The 22,161-nt window shown below is 38.8% G+C and overlaps 1 protein-coding gene across 1 annotated transcript in view; it reads right to left on the reverse strand.

Moving 5' to 3' along the window:
- The window catches only part of HMGCLL1 (3-hydroxy-3-methylglutaryl-CoA lyase like 1), a 132,485-nt gene that overhangs the window by 42,088 nt on the left and 68,236 nt on the right, over positions 1 to 22,161 (reverse strand). Inside the window, exons 6-7 of the mRNA XM_087817451.1 lie at positions 14,900 to 14,963; positions 11,155 to 11,343 (exon numbers count right to left, since the gene is read on the reverse strand). Of these exons, the coding sequence (XP_087673577.1) occupies positions 11,155 to 11,343; positions 14,900 to 14,963 (253 nt within the window). The remainder of the gene's footprint in view (positions 1 to 11,154; positions 11,344 to 14,899; positions 14,964 to 22,161) is intronic.

Here is a 22,161-nt window from a genome sequence, read left to right on the forward strand (position 1 = left end):
GTGGGACTGATGTCACGAAGAACAAAGGTAAGTTGTTCCTGACTTCTTTCTCTCTAAGAAGTATAAGTAACAACAATTCATGGACAAGATACCACTGAGAAAGTCCTAGAACACAGGGGTGAGGCTGAAGTACCCCTCTGCACCACAGACCCAAGACAGAAGGCATTAGAGGGTAAGAGGAACGGTCACACTCTGACCGCTTTGCTCCTCCTGATCAGCACAGCACAGTGTCAAGAGGTCTCCCCTTAGCCTATGTTTCCTCCACTATTGCGCATCACTGCATGGGAACGTCTACTGTGGTCTCAGCCCATTGGGATCACAGTGGACTCCGTGGGGTTCGCAACAACCAGCACGAGTCCCAGTGGTAGTAATATCCACTGGCTTTGCTCATCTACAGAACCAAGCTGGGGATACACTTTGGCCAGGGAAATCAATGGGGTGCAGGTCTGCCTGATACAGCTCCTCAAATTAGAAGCTTTGCTAACCAAAGAGCCTGGTTTGCCCATGTGGAGGTAAGAGACCCATCCACGCTGCAGAGCTTGGTGTTGGGCCCAAGCTGACCAGAGGGATGGGCTAGGGCACCTGGAAGCTGTACAGCTTAGCAACACCTCAGCGGGGTAGGTGCGAGACAGAGACAGTCTACAGAGCAAAGCCAGTGGTGGTGGTCAGCCAGGGAACCTGGAGTGCACGTCAGCCTGAATTGAGGTAAACAAAGCGTTGTATAGTCTTTAGTTCTGTTTCTCCACGGCTTTCCCTGTCTGCAGAGAAAAACCAGTCAGTAGCTCCCCCTAACCAGGATATTCAGTGTATACTCTTGCCTGATTCGGTTCCCCAAAAAGGAACTGTGCAGGCCCTGAGTCCTGTCCTGTCAGGGAAGCTAATTCATAGCTCCCCCTAATGTACTGCATAGTACCCAGTCACAACCATCTAGTAAGTCTGACCACAGAATCCAGGCAACCACAGAGCTCATCCTACAGCCTCACTTGGGCAGGGAACCAAAGCAGCAGTCCTATCCAGCTGTTCTCAGCCAGTGGCACACCCCCACTCTCAACCTCAGAGCTCAAACAGTTGACTCACCCCAAAACAGACTCTAACAGGAGGTCACAACAGTCTAAAGAGGTAATAAGTTGATATGCCCAGAAACCCAAACTGAGCTTACTGGTGAAGAACTGTCTCTGCGCAACAGCAGACACTTAATTATAGCATAAAGGCAACAAAGATGAATTACTATTAGCAGGAAAAGAGCTGTATTATCTATATAAAGTTTTATGTATACCTCATGGTAACCACAGAGCTAATATCTGTAGCAGACAAAAGAACTATTGAGAAAAGAGGGAGACTGGGCAAATCACCACGGAAAACCACCAACTTACAAAGACAGAAGGAAAAAGACATAATGAATGGCTAATCACCCTAAATGTAAATAGACTGAACTCCCAATCGAAAGGCACAGAGTGGCTGGATGGATTAAAAAATAAGACCCAAATATATGCTGCCTATAGGAGACTCATCTCAGCTCTAAAGGTACACAGAGGCTTACAGTGTGAGGATTAAAGATAATATTCCAAGCATATGGAAACCAGAAGACGGGTATAGTCACATGTATAACAGACAATATACAGGGTGTTCCAAAAACTGTATACACACTTTAACAGCTGATAGCTCAATTTTGAAAATGAAATGTATTTTAATAAACATTGCCTTTATAATTATTCCATGTATATATATACACTTTGGGGGGGGATACCCTATATATGTCAAACCCAAAAGGGTAACAAGGGGCAAAGAAAGTCATTCATCATAAAAGGGATAGTACATAAAAAAACAATCAGAAACATTATATGCTCATAATAGTCAAGCACCTAAATATACTAAGCAAATAGTCCTCCCTCTGTATCCACAGGGAATTGGTTCCAAGAACCTGCCTCCACCCCACAGATACCCAAATCTGAGGGTACTCAAGTCCCACATATAAATTATGCACATATTCCTATAAACTTTATATTATCTCTAGATTACTTATAATGCTTAATACAATGCAAATGCTATATAAATGTTAAAGAAAATGTCTGTACATGTTTAGTACAGTCACCATGTAAGTCTAATTACATAGTATATGTCAGACATAAAATAACATTTTTCCAAATATTTATCTATAGTTGGTTGATTCTATGAATGCAGAACCTCCAGTACAGAATACAATAACTGTAGGGTACTTCATTACCCCACTATCAGCAATGGATACATCTGGACAGAAAATCATCAGAGGAATATTGCAATTGAACCACACTTTAGCACAAAAGAATCTGATACAAACAGAACATTACCACCAACAGCAGCAGAACAGACATTCTTCTAAAGTGCACATGGAACATTTCTCCAGAGTAGATTATATGTTAGGCCACAAAACAAACCTTAGCAAATTTAAGAATATTAAAGCCATACCAAGTATCTTCTCTGACCACAATGGTATGACAATAGAAATACAGCATATCAAATATTATAGGAAATAGCAAAACCAGTTCTCAAGACCAAAGTTAACAGAAGGAATAATAAAGATCCAGAAATAAAATATTTTGTTGATCCTTTCTATTATTTTCCGGTCACTAAGAGCTGGTTCTGCAAAAAGATAAACACAATTGACAAACCTTTAACTAGACTAAAATATTAAAGGATTGCAACTGATATTATAAAAATACATAGAATTGTAAGAGACTATGAACAATTATATGCCAACAAATTACATAACAGAAAATGGATACATTTCTAAAAAAACAGCATATCAAAACTAGATCAGGAAGAAATAGAAATCTGAACAGATCAATAACAAGAGATTAAATCAGTAATCAAAAATCTCCTTATTTAATAAACTCCAGGACCAGATGGCTTCTAGCAAACATTTAAAAGAATAATTAACTAATTCTCCTTAAACCAATGTATGAAGAATATAAATGCAAAAATTCTCAAAAAATTAAGAATACATTAAAAGGATTACACACCATGACCAAGGGGATTTATCCCTGAGATGCAAGGGTGGCTCAACATATACAGAGAAGAGCCAGATGGAGGGTTCTCTAGCTCCATCCAGGCAGAAGGCTAACTCATAGCATCTCCCTCTGCTACATGGAGCTCCTGACCCTTTCCAACCAGAAAGCTTGTTTGGGAAAATTGGGGAGTTGCTGAAATAGGCCCTCCCAACCCCACCCGGGCAAGAAACTTGGAGCACAGGTCATCTTCGGTGAGACTACAAAACAGAGCCTGAGAAGCCTTGGAGTTGCTTCTCCCACTGAGTCCTGGTAGGGGAAACTAATTTGTAGGCCCACACATTGCTAGTAGAGCCTTCTGCCTTCCTGATCAGAAAACCTTACCAGAGTACACTAGAGGCTGTGTAGCCCATCCAGCAGCCCTGCTTACAGTAGCATTTGGACAGCCAACGCCATGGCTTTCCTTGTCTGCAGAGTTATACCGGTGGCTTTACCCATTCAGAATACCCAGTGCACATGCTTGCCTGATCGGGGCCCCCAAACAACAAACCATGTGGGCTCTGGGTCCCCTCCTGCTGCCCTGCCAGGACAGGAAAGCTAATTCGTTACTCATTATTAGGGGGAGCTTAGTACACGGTCACAAACATCTAGTAAGCCTGACCAGAGAATCCAGGCAACCACCAAGCTAGCAGACCTATCTAGTTGTTCTCAGCCAGCGGCACATCCGCCACTCCCAACCTCAGAGGTCAAAGAACTCACACAACTCAATTGCCACCACCACCCCACGCAAATAATTAAAAATGGGCAAAAGACCTGAATAGACATTTTTTTGCAGTCAATTTATAAATAACCAATAGGTACATGAAAAAAGGCTCAATATCTGTAGTCATTAGGAACATACGAATCAAAACTACAATGAGATATCACCTTGTGCCCATTAGGAGAGCCATCGTCAAAAACCCTGTGCACTGTTGGCAGGATGGTGAAGTGGCACAGCCATTATGGAAAATAGTGTGCAGGACCATTAAAAATTTTAAAAATAGAGCTACCATATAATTGACCATTTCCACTTCTGGGAATATATTCAATGAAAACAAAAACACTAACTTGAAAATATATCCGCACCCCCCTGTTCCCAGCAGCACTATTAACAACAGTCAAAACCTAAGTGTTCATCAATAGATGATAAAGAAGTTGTGATATATATATATATAATGATATGTATCTATAAAATATGAGGCAATCATACCATTTATGACTATATGTATGGTGCTTGTGCTTGAAGAGCATTATGCTGGGTCAGATAAACGTCACACACTGAATTATCTTACTTCTGTATGGAATCTAAATAAGCAAGCAGTAACAACAAAAATCCCACCAATCTCATAGAGAAAGACATGGGGGTGGGGGGGGGGACTGGAGGGAGGTGGTCAAAAGGTACAGACTTCCAATTATAAGATAATTAAGAACTGGGGATATAGGGGATGCAATGTACAACATGATGGTATAGTTACCCGTGTTGTACATATATGTGAAAGTTGTTGAGAGTATGTGTGTGTATTTAGTGGTGGCCATATAACCATTAACTAGTTATCTTAAAATAAGCCAAAAACCCAGTCATGAGAACACTAATCAAGTTCAAACTAATATTCTAAAATAAACAGTCTGTGTCATATTACATTCAAGAGCAAGAGTGTACGTGCATAAAGTTTCCTTGTAAATATGAATTTTCAAGAGGAAAAAAACATGAAAAGAAATTAGTAAATGAAAAATGTAATGTTTTACTACAAACAACAGGACAAAACAAACTTCCAAATTAAAGCCACATGTATTGAGACAGATGTGACAAGTACTTGGTTGAATACAAGATACTGGAAACAATAAGATGAAATATTTATAGAATGGATAAGAGAGGTACTTGAAAAGTTACTGATTTTTGAAATTTCCATCTCTTAAGTCAAGGGAAGAATCATAAAATATGGCCCCAACCCACACCAATAATATAAAATGCAAAGTTAAGTCCTAAATAGAAAAAAACAAAACACTAGACTGATAAAAAAAATAATTATGTGAATAGATAATGTTATTTTTCCCCTGAAAATATATTTTTCATATATATTTAAAATGAATGATAACACAATTCATTTTAAATTAATGATGGTTATTTTTAAAGGTAAATTAACCAGAATGAGTCTATCTCCCTAATTCACAACTTGCATTACAGGGTATCCCCCAAAAGTGTATACACACTTTAACAGCTGTTAGCTCAATTTTGAAAATGAAATATATTTTAATAAACACTGCTTTTATAACTATTTGAAGTGTGTGTATACATTTTTTGGGACGCCCTATATTATGTGCAAAAAAAATAACAGCCTCAGCCCAGGATAACTATCTTTCTTGGTGCAATCAGAGGTAAAGACAAAGAGACACCCATTAATATAATTTCTGGAATAATATGGTCACATTAATAAAGTCAAAATTTCTAAGAAGAGTAAATGACATTTTGATTGACATTTTGATGAACTATATCTGCTTTGCCAATTTTATTTATCTTTTCAAAGCAGCAGCTCTTTGTTTCATTGATTTTTTTATCGCCTTTTGGTCCTATATTTCACTTATTCTCTAATATATATTATTTCCTTCCTTCTACTGACTTTGGGCTTTGAATTGAAAAAAATGTCATGAAAGAGATATGAACATGTACTTTGACCTTCTAGTGTAACAGAATTATTTTGCATATGAGGAAATGGACATTTAGAAAACTATGAGACTTTCCCAATACTGTATTTTATAGATAATGGACCAGTCAAGTGTCCCATCATAATGCTGCTTGCAAGTCTTAAGTGAAAAATGTATCCACTGGAAGGACAATGGGGAAATTTCAAGAAAATGAATCAAAAAAGCACAACAGCCTCGTGGGAGGTGAAAAGTCATCAGGCAGCTCAGTTCTCCACCTTCTGTCCTCAGTCAGTTCCATGGCCCTTGACTGTACTTCTCTGTGCACACCTGCTCTCCAGGGCTCCACTTCTAACCTACTCAATCTCTGGGTCCCAGGAAAGATATTCTAACTCTCTGTCTTAGGGATTTTCTGTCTTATGATCTGTGACTTGGGGTAATGGATATCACAAAGCATAAATATTACTCCCTATGCTTACCTCCTCAGCTTACTGTCAGTCAACTGTAAATTAAAGGTGATATAGGAGGGGAAGCAATGATTTTTAAGAGGCAAATCATGATTAAAAAGAAACAGAACCAAACCTCTGCTGATGGATTCAATGTTCTTTCTTCATTGCTTTTCTGCCTAATGATCTACTTCTATAACATGTACCTATTTGATCAGCATGGACCGACTGCTTTGGAAGAGGCAGAGCAGGTTTGGACCTGTTTTCGTTCATGGTGAGGTTCAAGTTTATGATCTAAGCATAATCCGTTACATAAACATTAAACACTCATTTTTAGCACATATAGAATTCCATGTGTTATTTTTAAATGTTGATTAACTGAATGCCAGTTTAAAATGCCATCTAGCTCAAAGCAGCTTTTTCCAAACACCCGTTAAATCCCTGTGGATATGCAGAAGCATGTAAAAATTGCATTATCTCTGAAGACAATTGACAGACTGCCTATTGCCAAAATTAGAGAGAAGTTTATATTAATAAAAAGATATTGAAGATAAAATTATTCAGCTGTTGACTCACTTTTCATCAATGATATTAAGCAATTCAACCACATGAAAAAAATGTATTGTGTAGCAAAAATAACAACCTCATAATCAAAAAGCTTTTGGAAACACTGAGTTAAACTAAAAGTTCCCTCACAGCAGTATTGCCTAGGAACTTTAACATCTGAATCTGACATCCATGAAAGTGTCTGATAAAATATATATCTGTTGAATAAATTGTTGCATTTTTTTAAAACATTTTTAGGAACATCTAATTTTCAATTTTTTCTTTTTTCTTGCTCACCAATTTCTATTTAGTGCTTTAGAAGATGTTAAAGGAATGAACACGGTCTAATGCATATACAGGGTGAACAAAAGTAGTTTACAGTTGTGAATATGGGAGACAGTTTATTCTTGTATTATTATTAATTAATTATTGTATTATTTTCCATACAAACAGCTGTAAACCTACTTTTGCCCCACCCTATATTTACAAAATGCATTTGTAATGTAATGCTTTATATCTCCTGGCTCTTCTCACAAATACATTGTGTAATAAAGTTAGTATTACTGTATTATTATTACTTTTAACTGCAACAACTCTAATACTAGTACTTACCAAATACACTATTACAAACGCAGTTGTTCTAGAAACTGCACCTCCTCTCAGTAGTATACATTCTACAGATGCAGAGCTGAGAAGCAGACTTCTCTAACTTGTGATTGGCATTTTTAAAAATTCTCCTCGAGAACCTCAAACAAATTACATGAAAAAATACGTGCTGTTTGGTAGCATTTAAACATGATTTACTTAGTAAAAGTCAATATAAAAAATGAATGCTTTGATGTAAAAATTAGGTAAATAATTTTGTTTTGCTAAAGGGCAATAATAAACATATGGAAACCATTATGGGGAAAGGCACGTTAAGCTGAAAGTCTATTAAGAGAAAAAGGCGCATAACATTTCTTCAGGGGAACACTAAATATTCCCCATTCTGCTTTGCCTCGGTGCTACCCATTAGCATGGTACTGTCATCTGTGGTACTGGATCTTATTTTATTCTGTTTTGACCCAATGATGAAGACTCAACTCATTTGAGTGAGAAAAATGGCCACTGTGCAGTTGTTTGGTAGTAAGTAGATTAAACAATTTGTTCGCTGGTGCTTTACTTAGGTACTTGGGAGCACACGGAAGGGGGAGGCTCGTTTTTTACATAAAAATGAAGACAAGTACACTGGGCCCTATCCGTTTCTTCTATTACTAAAATGTTGTACCTTTTCTCACCTCATTTCCTTGCTCTTTTGGTTTTGAGTAGTTATAAATATCCCACCCTTAAATCTACAGGCTCAGAATTATTACTTATATTAAACAAATCTGATAATTATGAATTCTTGACTTCCATATAGCCATCTACATGCAGCCCTATGTCGTATGTGTATGTCATTAAAAATACAATAACCTGGAAACCCAAGAAAAATTCCTCCACTACCCTCTACTACACGATTAGTATGTGCTTTCCAGACTGAGGGGGATGTTCTATTTATAACTCCTTTTGTTTCCTACCGGTGTGGCCAAGTTTCCACTTATTACATGTCTGCTTGCCTTAATATTAACATCCAGTTTGGAGCACTGTAAATTGTTTCTCAACCCCTAAATTAAAGCAAATGATATCCACTCCACATCCTACACCAATTTTACTAGAAGCCACTTCAAAGATTCCATTTTAAAAAATGAAGTATGGCCACAGCTTCCTGAAGCCAAGGTTGGCCCTGCTCATAATGAAGTGAAACTTTCTCTGATTTCCCTTCTATTTGAACACGGACAGTTTTTCCACGACATTCTTTTCTCTCCAACTGAAAGTAAACCTGGTTATTTTGCTGCTGTTGCTGTTATTGGGAGCGGATGGGAGGGGAGAAAGGACCCTGCCTTACTCAGCGTTGCTTGGGACTAGTGCACATGTGTGTTTATAGTGACATTTCAGGACTACACTTGGCTATCTTTATCAATATAAAAGTTCCAAAATATGTAAAGACTGTCTGTTACACACAGTTTCAAAGAGAGCAGCCGCGTGTATTTCTTATGCTGTCACTGGCTTCTTAAACTATATCAAAGTGGATGGCAGAAAAGACAAACACACACAAAAAACCACCTCTACAACTCTTAATTTCCTCATCAGATATCTACATTTTGACCATTTTCTCAATTGTTCACTTATACTAGCCTCTCCAGCTTAACGTCATGTTGCTCAATAAACAAGCCACTGTCACCCTCTTCACATATTTACTCTGTGACTATAACCTAAGCTCTGGGGCAGTGTAACAGCAAACGGGCCTCCCTCCTGCCCTCCATGTATTCAGAGAGCTTGGGCACACAGCAAAAGAATAGAAAAACAGTTGCGGATGCTTACGGGCACGCTTCCTGCCAACCACAGGCACTGCTGAAGAACAGAACATCCACACCCCAGGTGAAGACGCATTCCTTCCGAAAAGGTCCTTCATACCTGATGGTGCTACTAACCCCCAGCCTTTTCAAAGTAATTTATCTCCTTGAGTCAAATTCCGCAGGCAATGGGAATCTGAACCCCAAACCCACATGAGAGTGGACAAAAGGTTATGAAGAACAAAGGGAGACTTTATATTTCTCTTGCGCTCAGAGCCAAGGCCATGAGAAGGAATGTGCCTGCCTTCTCCCTTTGAGATGGAGTCCTTGCTGGTTCACCCTTCGACTCAGGGCTGCTCTCGTGGGGGATCTCAGCCTTACATGGGCTCTCACCCACGTTCTCCATCCTGCCTGGGCCCTAGGTGGTTTCATGCCCCCCCGTATGGCTGTTACGGGATGGGCAAACGCCCTAGGATTTCAGTCATCTGTCTGTAAATAGAAACCATGCAGTTCAGCTAATTCAGCAAATGTTATGAAAGCCTAGCTTCTCCTGTGAATATATTGTCTTCTTTCCATCCCTAGGACAAGATCCTCCCCTCTCCCAGGGCCTTTTGCCCAAATGGTGTTTCATCTGCTTCAAGTATTCTTTTCACAGACTGGTGCAGGTGCATCCGCACACCCGCACGCACCCCTTATTGGGGTTAGTTCCTTCTCACTCTTTTGATCTGATTTTAAACATTACTCCCTCAGATGGACCTTCCCGAACTGTTAACATCACAATGTGGTATCGGCAATACTTGGCACCGGGGCATTTTCAAGAGGCAGAGTGTCCAGAAGCAGGAGTTTGGGTTCCCAGATTTTGCTCTGTAGCCTGTATCCCAAAGAACTAAACTATCATTCATTATATAATAATACAAGGATAAAATACCACTCAGTGTGTTGCCATACTGAGGATATATTCATATTGAGAAATGAGTGAGAGAGAAAGAGAGACAGAAAGACAGAGACAGGCCGAGACATACCTCTTCAGGAACTTAGGAACTTGCTGGTCAGGAACATCTAATAAGTTACAGTTGCAGCTGAACACAAAATCCTGAAGTGATGCCTAGTTCTCTGTTTTAGAAACTAAAATACCTAGGAAAGGAAAACTGTAAAAATTCCCACGCCCCGAAGTCCACGGGATATGATTTTCTCTTCTAATTCAATACAATGTTCCTTGCCTGCTTCCAGAGGATAAATACGGATTTGAGCACATATGTTACAAAGTCAAAATAAGCCCTTGTGGGGCTTGATCTTCACAATGCTTTTCAAATTCTGCCAAGAGACTGCGCACTTTAGGACTGTGACATTAAGCTTTACTTACTGATTTTCAGCTTCAACAAAACACTTTATCATAGAGTCATATCTTTACTCGTCAAAATCTTGTGTTCTAAGGTCATCAAATGAATCTATTTTTAGCTGAGTTTAAGAAACACCGTTTTAGAACAATATCCTTAAAATGCTATTTATACCTACTCTTTTAAATATAGTCAAAATAATTATCATTAGAATTTAATAAATACCTTTTAATCTCCACCTTTCTAGATATCTTCATTTTGATCATCTAACAGAATATACTTGATAAAAACCAGGGGTCCTTTCAGAAGTATGCTTGCCAATATCAGAAAAAACATCTTAAGCAAAGTATTCTATATTTCAGCACCACATCTTCTCATCATAGAGCACCAAATTATCAAAAAGAACATTAGTTACATGATTACGACAGTACACTCCACTATCTTCGTGCTTTGCACACCTCAAAATGCTATCGTATTTCAACCTATTAAATTTTATGGCTGGAAGTGCATGGGAACTGAAAAAAGCAGATACAGCTTTAAGAGGATTAATACCTTAAGAAGAATAAATTCAGGAATTTTACCAAGTCAACTAAACAGTTATAAGAGATATCACTGCCCCCCCCAAAAAAAAAGTGCAACAGCCAAGTATCTCCCGAGTGCTTGTCATGTAGCAGACACTGTTTAAATATATATCCGTAAAAATTTGAAAATGTTCTCACTGAAGCTCTTAACATGTTTCTATTACACATAAGGATACACACCTTACATGCACACAAATAACAAAAAATACCTGAAGGGCCGTGAGAATATTGGCTAAGGCTTGTCCGTATGTGTCATGACAGTGAACAGCGAGAGCACTGGGCGGGATTTCCTTTATGACGCTTTCCAACATTCTCTTCATGCTTCCCGGAGTTCCCACTCCAACTGTGTCTCCCAGAGAGATCTCGTAACAGCCCATGCCGTACAACCTCTTAGATACCTATTGGGACAATGGAAACGAACAGACTCAACCCTGTTGTTCCTCAGCAAACACCATCTAGAGGTAAAAATCACAACTGAGATCTTGACATATCCATGGAAAACATTTTAGTTCTTGGTCCATTTCCTTGATAATTAAATCCTAAGCATTATATAAAGTCCTGAATGACATTACTTTATCTTTTTTAGAATATTCAAGTTTGTCTTCGAGTCATAACTATCATCCATTTACATGTTCACTTAGGAATCATAAACTACAATTTCAACTATGGCAGGCTCACTTTTCTCAACCCTTTAATCAAATGGAAGCATTAAAAATTTACTTTGGAAGTAGCTTTTCTCAAGGCTTTAGATTAGGGGTCAAGAAATATCAATACCAGTTTCAACTCTGTCGCTCGGTAGCTTTATAATTGATCGACAGAGCAACTCGATATTTCTGGCTTACTTTTTCCGGCTCATAAACAGAGGCACATATGAATATGATCTTGCATTTCTTGAGTCAAGTGCTAAGAAGTGATATTGTAAAGAGATATACTGCAAGGTCCCTTCGAGCTGAATAACTAATGTTACTTCAAAGAGCAGCAAGAATTCGCATGAAGGCAGCATGGTATGTTGACAAAGACATGGGTTCTGGAATGGAGCAGGCCTGGATCTAAACCTCAGCTGTCACTCATGTTAGTCATGGGACACTGGGCAGGAAATTAACCCTTTAAAACTTCAGTCCCTAGTCTGTAAAATACAACAAAATGTCTTTATTTCACATATTTTCTAATCCTGATTTTTATTTTTTTAAGAATTACAATGACAATGATGACATATTTGGCTGTGAAAATGAAATGAGAATATGTATAAATCACTTTACACAAAATCTGGCACACATTCACTCAGTAACTCATTTATTATGTATTTCTTCAGTGCCATTTCATGCCAGGCACTGTGCTAGGTGCTGGGATAGACGGGGAAACAAATGTTGACATGGCTCATGCTGTTATGGAGCCTGGAGTCAAATGAGGACAGACCTTAATCAGTTCCATTCAGGAATGTGTAATTACAACTAAAATAAGAATTTTTAAACAAAGAAACAGGATTCTGAGAGCACGTGGCAGAGGAAACTGACCTAGATCTGTCAAGCAGCAAGGGCCCAAGTGACAGTTTAAGATAAAGTAAGCATTAACTTGTTGACAAGGCTGAGAAAGAAGAGTCTGAGAAGAATATTCCAGGTAGAATATCAAATGCAGAGGCAAGTGTGTTCTGGGAAGCTGAAATAGAAAATGCAAAGAGCATTCCAGAGAGGGGAAAAAGTCAAATGTAAAGGACAATGTGGTGAGAAAGTGAAAACCAAAGGGGAATTAAGCTACATGAAGCTGGAGAGGTAGGCATGGGGCAGACCACACAGAGCCTTGCAAATCAACCAAGTTTAGGATTTTGGTTGAGGATTCTATCATAAAGAGCAATAAAAATTCTCATGGCAGAATTTGGGATAGTAGTGATATAATCAGGTTTCTTTTTTGGAAAGGCAATAGAAATAACAATATCAAAAGTAGGATGGATGGTCTCAGAAGGTCTATCTAGTCCAGATAGAAGACTATTACTGGATGGAAAATTGGATTAAAAAATAATGCTGCCCTGGCCGGTGTGGCTCAGTTGGTTGAGCACCGTCCTGTGCACCAAAAGGTCGCTGGTTCAATTCCCAGTTTGGGTACATGCCCAGGTTTCGGGTTTGGTCCCTGGTCAGGGTGGGTACCGGAGGCAACTGATCAATGGTTCTCTCTCACATTTATGTTTCTCTCTCTCTCCCTCTCAAAAAAAAAAAAAAATAAAAACATATTTTTTAAAAAATTATAATGCTCATTCATTCTCTTCTATCACCTATTAAATGCTGGATTTCTTATTGTCCTGGGAGAGGAGAAAAGTCTTCAAAGGAGAGACCTAACCAGTTAGATGAAAGTCCTAAGTGTGAAGTTGAGGGAAGACCAGGGATACAGGGTGGCAGGAAGGAGGGAATGATCACTAATCCCACATTCTGCTGAGAAGTCAAGGTGAGAATTAAATATCATCTTGCGTTTCTTGGCCCGAGTGGTAAGAAGTGATCTTATAAAGAGGGATTTCAGTGGAGTGATGGATGGCCTAGGAGTCACCTTGGGTAAGATGAAGAGTTGGTGGCACACGAGGAAATGGACACCGCTGCTGCAGAGAGCCTTTTGAAGGGGTTTAGATGCAGAAGGAAGGAGATAGTTGGTAACCAGGTGAGGATGCCCAGTGAAGGCCAGAGGCTGCTCGAACATAATCGGGTGAATGAGGAGTGTGAACAGCTGAAGATGCAGGGCACCAGGGGAGGGGGAGGGGGAGGGCTGCAGACTTGAAGGACTAGAGTGTGAACACAATTCGCATTAGTCATTCAGAACGTAGGAGAGTGAGCTGGCTACAAGATATATTAGAATAGCACAGAAGGCCCATTAAAAGTCGCTAGTGATGAATCCCTAATGTTTCTCATCTGCCTGTTACATAATTCTTTTCAGCAACTGCTCTTGGCATTCTGGTGCATGGAGAGCCTGAGGGTGCGTGTGGTCCGTCCAGAAATGGCTCCAGGCAGAGGCAGAAGAGCAAGGGGTTTGGTGTATCGGCAGAATTGGATCTGGGTTTTGTGGAGTTTGAATTCATACCATTTTGGAAGTGTTCTTTAAGGGGGGAAAAATACATAATTGCCAATACAAATTATTAACAGAGTCTTGGAAGGATCTAATTTTAGTATATCTGCCTCTTTGTGCAAAGGTCTTGCTTAAATAATGGACCATGGGCTATCTGTCATTTGAAAAATCTGCAGTGAATTTCAAAATTTCAAATGAATACACAAAAACAGGATTGGCTTTAGCCAAACTGAAAGTTTATCCAGCCTAAATTTTGATTTCTAACTAAGCCATCTTCCCTGCTTCACCACATTAGTAAGTTTATGAACATTAACAACCCTAACAACAGGTACACATTAATAGACTTCATATACAAGAGTTTTTGAGATAGGCTAATGTAATCTCAAGGACTGAGTATTTTGCATTCATTGGTATCAATTAATAGGAATAGTAAGTAAAAATTGAACTTGGATCTCAGCAGTAAGAGCTATAGGGTCTCAAAAGAACACAACCCTGAAGCAGTGTATACTCCATACATGTGCCAAAAGCAGGTAGGGGAAAAACAAAGGAATGCTACCTGAGCAACCAAAGCAAAACTCAAGTGTGCATAAACTGTTCGGACATTCTGATGGAAAGGTGACTCACTGCAGTTTACCCACATCAAAGCAATGTAGATGCTTTTAGTCCCTCCACCTTTGACCACCAAAAGATAAAACTCAAATGTTATTTAACTTTGAAGAGTTATAGGCAATACGTAGGTCTTCAGTGTTAAAATGAAACCATTAGTTAAGCGATCACACTTGTCTCCCACTCCATGGTTCCCTTTAGCCTTTGTTGTGCAGATGTACTAAGTAGTAAGGGAAATAGACCACTTTTTAAAATAATATACATCATTTTACCATGAACCAGAAAACCAAGGGCATATCTTACTTCTGTCACTTTTTGCGGTGTGATGCTTCCTTCATATGGACAACCCAGGGCACAGGACACATACCTAGATTTAAAATACAGAACCATGTAAATATGAGGACAGTAGATAAGCCACTTTCTAATTTCCATTTTATTAAAATAAAGATATAGCCAAAAAGTCATCAAGAAAATTTATTTTACATTCTTCAGTACTGTTTCACGCACAGACCACACAAAAACAATTTTGGAACATTTTCAATTAAACTCACATCTTATCTCTCTAATAATTTGATATGTTATTTAATGGCTGAGGGGAATAAGACATAGGTGTTTATCTTAGGGGGTTGTTTACACTACAGCAGCAGGTGAACATTCAAAATGGAAAATACCAGTGAAATATATAGTTTTATTTAAATAAGTACATATTCTACTGTCAACTGTCCAGGTTTTTGGAACCATATAGAAAGGGCATGTAGATAACTAACTGAACTTCTCTCTTCACTCCCATCTGGATGTCTTGGCCTCATTTAGAGAGTCATTAATCACCCCCAAACTCTTAGAACTGGCCACAACCTCAAGGTTCATCTTATTTATCTCTTGTGGGTGTACCTAAATCATTCCAAACAGAAGAGGGTCTGGTCTGCTTTTAAAAGGCTCCAAATAAAGATATTCCATAAGCTTCTTCAACAATTTAAAAAGTCAAGCCTTTCCTGCAAGGACAATGATATGTTTCCATCTTAAAGTATTAAACTCTAGAAAAAGTCTGTTTTAGCAATCCCATTTTATTAAACTTTCCTCAGACACTTTACAACACTTGTATTAAAATAATGCATCATGCATCTGAGTGTCAGGAATGAAGCAATTCACAGAAGGCAGAAAGGGGGAAGGGGGGATGGGCAATGAGGCCGGAGATCTGGTTCTTTGGGCCAGAATATGAAAGGCCTTTGAATGCCACACCAAGGAGGCTGAACTCTGCGATCACTCAACTTACTTTGAGGCACTCAGAATTATTAGGTAAGGTATTGACAAGATCGGGTTTGTTGTCCATAAATGTAACTCCTTGGGAACCCTGGAGGTGATTACCAGAGGAAGGTGGAGGCAAAACCAGGAGAGAAGACGATACCGTATTTCCTAGATTCCTTGCTGTTGACTGGAAGATATACTATAAATTTCACTATAGGTCTTAGAGTAAGAAAATACAAAAAATATTAAATAATTCAATACATATCTATTTATTCTAAAGATGTAATCTAATTTCAAAAGTATTAAAATGTGAATACAGTTGTGTTTTGACATTAAACGAGCAGTTTAAGAAGCCAACCAAGCAGTTATGAGGACAGGGAAGGGGGACGATAATAAATCCAAATAAAATTTGAAAGGCATGCTGGGCAGGAAACCCACCTTACTGCTTTTCCAATTATTATAAACGAAGTTTATTGTTTGAATTTAATCAAGATATGTGATTATGCAAAACGTTTTTATGCAAACATAACATTGGAGAAGGTGGCTAAGAATGAAAAAGAGCAATTATTTTTTATTGAATTTATTGGAGTGATATTGGTTAACAAAACCACACAGGTTTCAAGTGCACAGCCCCATAAATCATCACCTGCACACTGCATCATGGGCCCATCGCCCCAAGCAAAGTCTCTTTCTGTCCCCATGTCCCCTGCCCACCTCCACCTAGTCCCCAACCCCGTTTCCCTCTGGTTATCACCACACTGTTGTCTGTCTAAAGTTTGTGTTGTGTGTATTTTTTTTTTTTGGCTAATCCCTTCGCTTTCTTTCATCCAGTCCCTCCACCCTCTCACTCTGACAGCTGTCAGTCCGTTCCATGTATCCATGCCTCTGTCTGTATTTTGTTCATCCGTTTATTTTGTTCATTAGATCCCACATATAAGTGAGATCATATGGTATTTGTCTTTCTCTGGCCAGCTTATTTCACCTAGCATAATAACAATCTCCAGGTCCATCTGATGCCGTTGTAATATCCTGGTTATTATTTAACAGGAAAGGAGAAAAGGGAAGACTAGATACAGGCATGCCATTCATACAGTTCTGCCAAAAAGCTGCATTTAACCTTCTCCTAGTCTGTTCCCCGCTGGCTGATAGATGGAGGAAGGGACTGAATAAAGGCCATTTAGACGCATGCCAGTAAGGTCTGAGTGATGTGTAAAGGTGTCTGCCAGTTGTACCTGGGAGCAAATTAGTGGCCAGGATGGGCATGGTGACTGCAAGTGAAAGAAACCTGAATGTTTAAAATGCCCAAACAAAGGAAGTTCCCTCTTTTCTCTCACACACCAGGTTCCTGACTCTCCTGTGACACGGGGATATGTTCCCTTGTGCCCACATGGCACAAGGCCGTGTTGGGCTCCACACATGGACTAATGGACTTTAATCTGGCCTGAGTACTGAACCACACTCAGCTGCAGCATGGAATGAAAACCCTGGGCACTGGCCTGGTTTCTGGCTCTGCTGCACCTTTTCCAGGACTCGCTTAAAGGGCAGCAGACTTTGGAACCTGAGAAATGTTAACTTACCACAAATAAAGCCTTCTTCCACATCCCATCCTCCCATGGGGGCTTCTGAAATGCATATTTCAGGGGTACCCCAAGAACCTCCACCTCATTCCCACTCCTGTTTGGGAAATCTGGCCCATTCATTCTTCCGGCAACACATCCATGCTATCCCCCAAAGTAAGAGTTCCTTTTTTACAGCCATGTAGTATTCCACGGTGTAAATGTACCCCAGCTTTTTTATCCACTCATCTACTGATGGGCACTTGGGCTGTTTCCAGATCTTAGCTATTGTAAATAATGCTGCAATGAGCAAAATAGTCATTCAAATTAGTATTTCAGGATTCTTAGGATATGTTCCCAGAAGTGAGATCACTGAGTCAAAAGGCAGTTTTTTCAATTCAGATATAACGATTATAGATAATGTGCTGGAAATTTAAGTACATTGATTTTTGAACCCAAAATATCTAGATGTGATTAAGTAGAAAATCCAAGACATCCACTTATATGCTGTTCCTCTAAATATGAAAAACAAGCAAAAGATAACAAATGCAAAACAATATAAAACTAACCTTTCCTGCATTATCACCCGGCCACAGCTACCACTTTATGCCACAACCCTGTCTCTCCGAGCACATTTGCATTTACTCGGGCTTCCCTGCTAGTCCTCTCCAGGCCTGTGGCTTGCCTGCTCTTCACTCTCCATTGCATTTCATCTTCCCATGTTCTCCATCCTTGTAAGCTGAGTAGTCACTTTTCATACATGGGGCTACTTTCTCCAAAGGGGATGCAATGTGATGGTTCTCAAGTGTGTTCTCTAACTGTACTTAAACACACTAGCACACAGGTCAGCCAACTAAGGCACAAAACGCAAATCCTCCCCATTCTTCTTTTGCAAATAAAATTTTATTGGAACAAAGCCATGCCCATCTGTTGAGCTATTACCCATGGCTACTTCTGTACTAGAACTACAGAGCTGAGTAGTTGAATCAGAGACCATCTGAATCACAAAACCTAAAATATTACTCTGGCCTTTACAGAAAAAGCTTGCCAACCATTGGCAAAAAGTAAGGCATCTTCATGAGCGTGAAAGGCCTCCATCATGATGAAAATGTGCTACGTTGTCTGCTTTGACTAGTGGCTAACATCAGTTTCTAGACTTCTGCTCTTTTCCAATAATCTTCTACAGGGATTCTCAGACTCAGCTGCACAGAATCACCTGGGAAACTTCAAACAAACAAACAAACAAACGAAAAAAACAACAACGAAACCCTGATGGTTAGGATACTCCCCAAACTAGCTGAATCAGAAACTTAGATAATGGAATCCAACCTTTAATATTTTAAAATAATTTTTAAAGTTCCATTAGTCTGTCAACTGAGAACCACTCAGCTATTAGCAATACTGCCTCACCGGGAGTGACTGATTCCCTTGTATTAAAAGTGATACAGACTTGATAGTATCTAATCTCAGTAATCTCCCCACTACTATGCCACAGCATTTTTTTTAAATTATCTTTGTTGCTGAAAGTATTCGGCGCCCCCTTCATTCCCCCATTGATTCCCTCCACCCTGCATATTTATCCCCGCCGTATCATTTAGCTAGGTGGTTAAATTTATAATTTTTACTTGGTATGTTTTCATAGTGATTTTAGTTATTGTAGGAGTTCTACAAGTCCTGTATTAGTTAAACATCCCTAAGAAGCAAGCCTGACTTCCTTGCACTTGCCCTGAGGACTTTACCAGTCCCTGGACAAATTTCTACCTTAATTTCTCAGCTAGGTTTCTACAATACTCGTGTGTTATAAATCCACAATCAAAACTATACATGGCATAGGTTCTAGTGACTGCACTGGCAAGGCAAGGAGGTGTTTTCAGGCTCCAAGAATACTCCATTACAAATCCATGTTTTAGACATTTTAATGTCCCATATAGACATTAAAATCCTATTTCTAAGCCACTAGGGATTGTATCTAGGATAGATACCCCCATGTGCTAGTGGCATCAACCTGCATGCTAATCACATTTTCTTTGACAGAATCTGGGGACTTTCTTTTCTGAGCTTGGCTATATGTTTTAAAAGTTGTTATATTTATATGTTTGCAATGGGGATAGAAAAAGGAGTCTCTGCATCAGCTCAGTTCCTCATAGTCTCTCTCTCACCACTATGCAGATAACTCCAGGAACAACTCCCAATCTCCTCCTGAATATTATGAATTGATTGTTGACACATTCAGATGGCATATTAAACTCAGTCTGTCCAAAATTATGCTCTTCCCTGTTTCCCCTGCATTTGCCACTTAAAAAAAATGAAAGTCATTTCCAGAGTCTGTCTTGCTAAATCACCTGAAGGTTATGTTTGAGAACATACTCAAAGGTTGGCTAATTCTTCCCCTTCAGCCTCTACAGCAGGTGACCTCTGCCAGTGACAGCCAAGCACACACAATAGTTCCTAAGTGCCCTCTCCAGGACAGCCACAGATGTCTCCTACATGTTCTCCTTGCCTCTAGTTCCTGCCACTCATTTTTACTCCGTCTATTGCCAATAATATTCCTAGAGAACAGGTATCACTACGTATTTTCCCACTTTGAAAATCTTTTAATGGCTTGGCATTATCTACCAAATAAGCTTAGTATTCAGGTTCAGCAATTTTTGAAACCTCAATCTAACTTTCTACCTCTCTTCCATTACCGGGCCTCCCAAATTCCTATTCCAGCAAAAGTAACCTTCTTCCTGTTCCCCAAACATTTCTTGAGATTTGTCTTCACTATGCCTTTGCTCTTTGTAGATTTCCTGCCCTGACTGAAAAGGCCGTTATTTCTGAGCATGTTCCATGTATTTACCTATCTTTAATGACTTTATTTAATTAACACCTCCTTCATGAACTTTCTCCAAATAACTCCAGAACATTTTAATACAGTATTACTTTAAACTTAATAGGATTTTTCTGTATCTCTCTTAATGCACTTGCCTTTTTTTTGGACAATATAATAATAATTACCAGTCTGCTGCTAACTCTTTGAAATTAGGCTAATATTTCATTTTTCATATTCCACATAGTATCACAAGACAGTATATTATATAAAACACTCAATATTTCTTGAATGAATTAATGTACTAATATATTAGTTAAAATGTCATTTTCACCTTCTGAATAATTTTCTATAAAATTGCTCATCTATACAATAAATGCATAGCTAGATCCAGGCTATTAATGTTCTAGGTCCCATAGCTAGGTATGATAGCACTATTTGGAAGTTGAGACTTGGAACCACGTTTTAAACATTATTTAGGATGACAAAGTAATAAAACTGTGCTAAAATTAAAAAGTGTAGTGTTACAATAAACTCTGCAGATTGAAATGTGTTTTATGTGAGCCTGTTGAAGCCACTTATCAGTACAGACAGTCCCTGATTTACAATGGTTTGACTTACAATTTTTGACTTTAGGATGGTGAGAAAACCATGTGCATTCAGTAGAAACCATACTTGAAATATCGAATTTTGATCTTTTTCCCTGGCTAACCATATGAACAACACAACACTCTCTCGTGATGCTGGGCAGAACCAATGAGCTGACACTCTCAGTCAGCCACATAATCATTAGGGTAAACAAATGGCACTCTACTGTGTATCCACTGCATTAGAGGATTTTGCCAAACTGTAGGTTAGTGCAATTGTTCTGAGCATCTTTAAAGTAGGTGAGGCTATGATGTTGGGAAGGTTAGGTGTATTTAATGCATTTTCAACTTATTATATTTCCAATTTATGAGTTTTTCAGGACAACCCCATTGTAAATCAAGGAGCATCTGTATTATGAAAAATCATGATAAATGGTAAAACTGAGGCATTCAAGTCGTTAAACAACTTCACCTACAACTGAATCATGAAAAAGCGCCTACACTTAGGCCTTACCCAAGCCTACCTCCCCACAATCATCTCATGTTCCTCCAATCATCTTGGCAAAACAAAACAAAAAAAGTATCAATAAAAGCCTGAATAAATGTCACAATCAATTAGAGTGAAAAGAGTCAACTATTGCTAACCTCAGAAGAGAAAAACAATGCCAAGAATGATGAGATGACATGTAATGTCTAAAGGTAATCAAGGCATTTAAATATATGAGCTGCTCTGACATACTAATGCAGAATATATCAACCTATTTCATTAGCATCCCATTACTAGTAAACCCTCCAAAAATAATTTTTGAGAGACTATGATGCACTTATCCCTGTAGAAATAAATGAAGACTGTCTCTTGGTCTCAAGAAGCAATGCTGCTAAGATTCTTCTCCATTTGCTCTAAAATGCTAATTTTGTGAGAAATGACAAAACACATTCTTTCCTCAACAGCTCTATATAATAGCTATTTAAGCATGACTGCACAAACACAGATTCTACCTCTTAACTATTGCTGGCATGTGCAATTCTAGCACACAGCAGAGATGGGGTAATATCTAAGGCTAAAAGAAGTACAAACCCTCCTACAGACCACATGTATGAAAGAAAATAACTTTAACAGATGTCTCCATTTTAGAATTTTACGTACCATATTTTGGTAAGTTATGATTTGAATTTGTTCTTCCAGGCCAACACAAAGGCCTCAGTCTAACAGTAGAAGTTACAAAGGAACTTGACCAATAAGCTGTTCATTTACAAGAAGATAGTGTCAAATGTGCACGTGAATTTGATTGGGGTAGATTATCCAATGGAAGGTATTTGCTGTATCAATCATGAGAAATACTGCCTGGTAGTCACTGGATATTTAAA

This window comes from Miniopterus natalensis, chromosome 5 (genome assembly GCF_054644295.1).
Source record: "Miniopterus natalensis isolate mMinNat1 chromosome 5, mMinNat1.hap1, whole genome shotgun sequence".
Lineage (NCBI taxonomy): Eukaryota > Metazoa > Chordata > Mammalia > Chiroptera > Miniopteridae > Miniopterus > Miniopterus natalensis.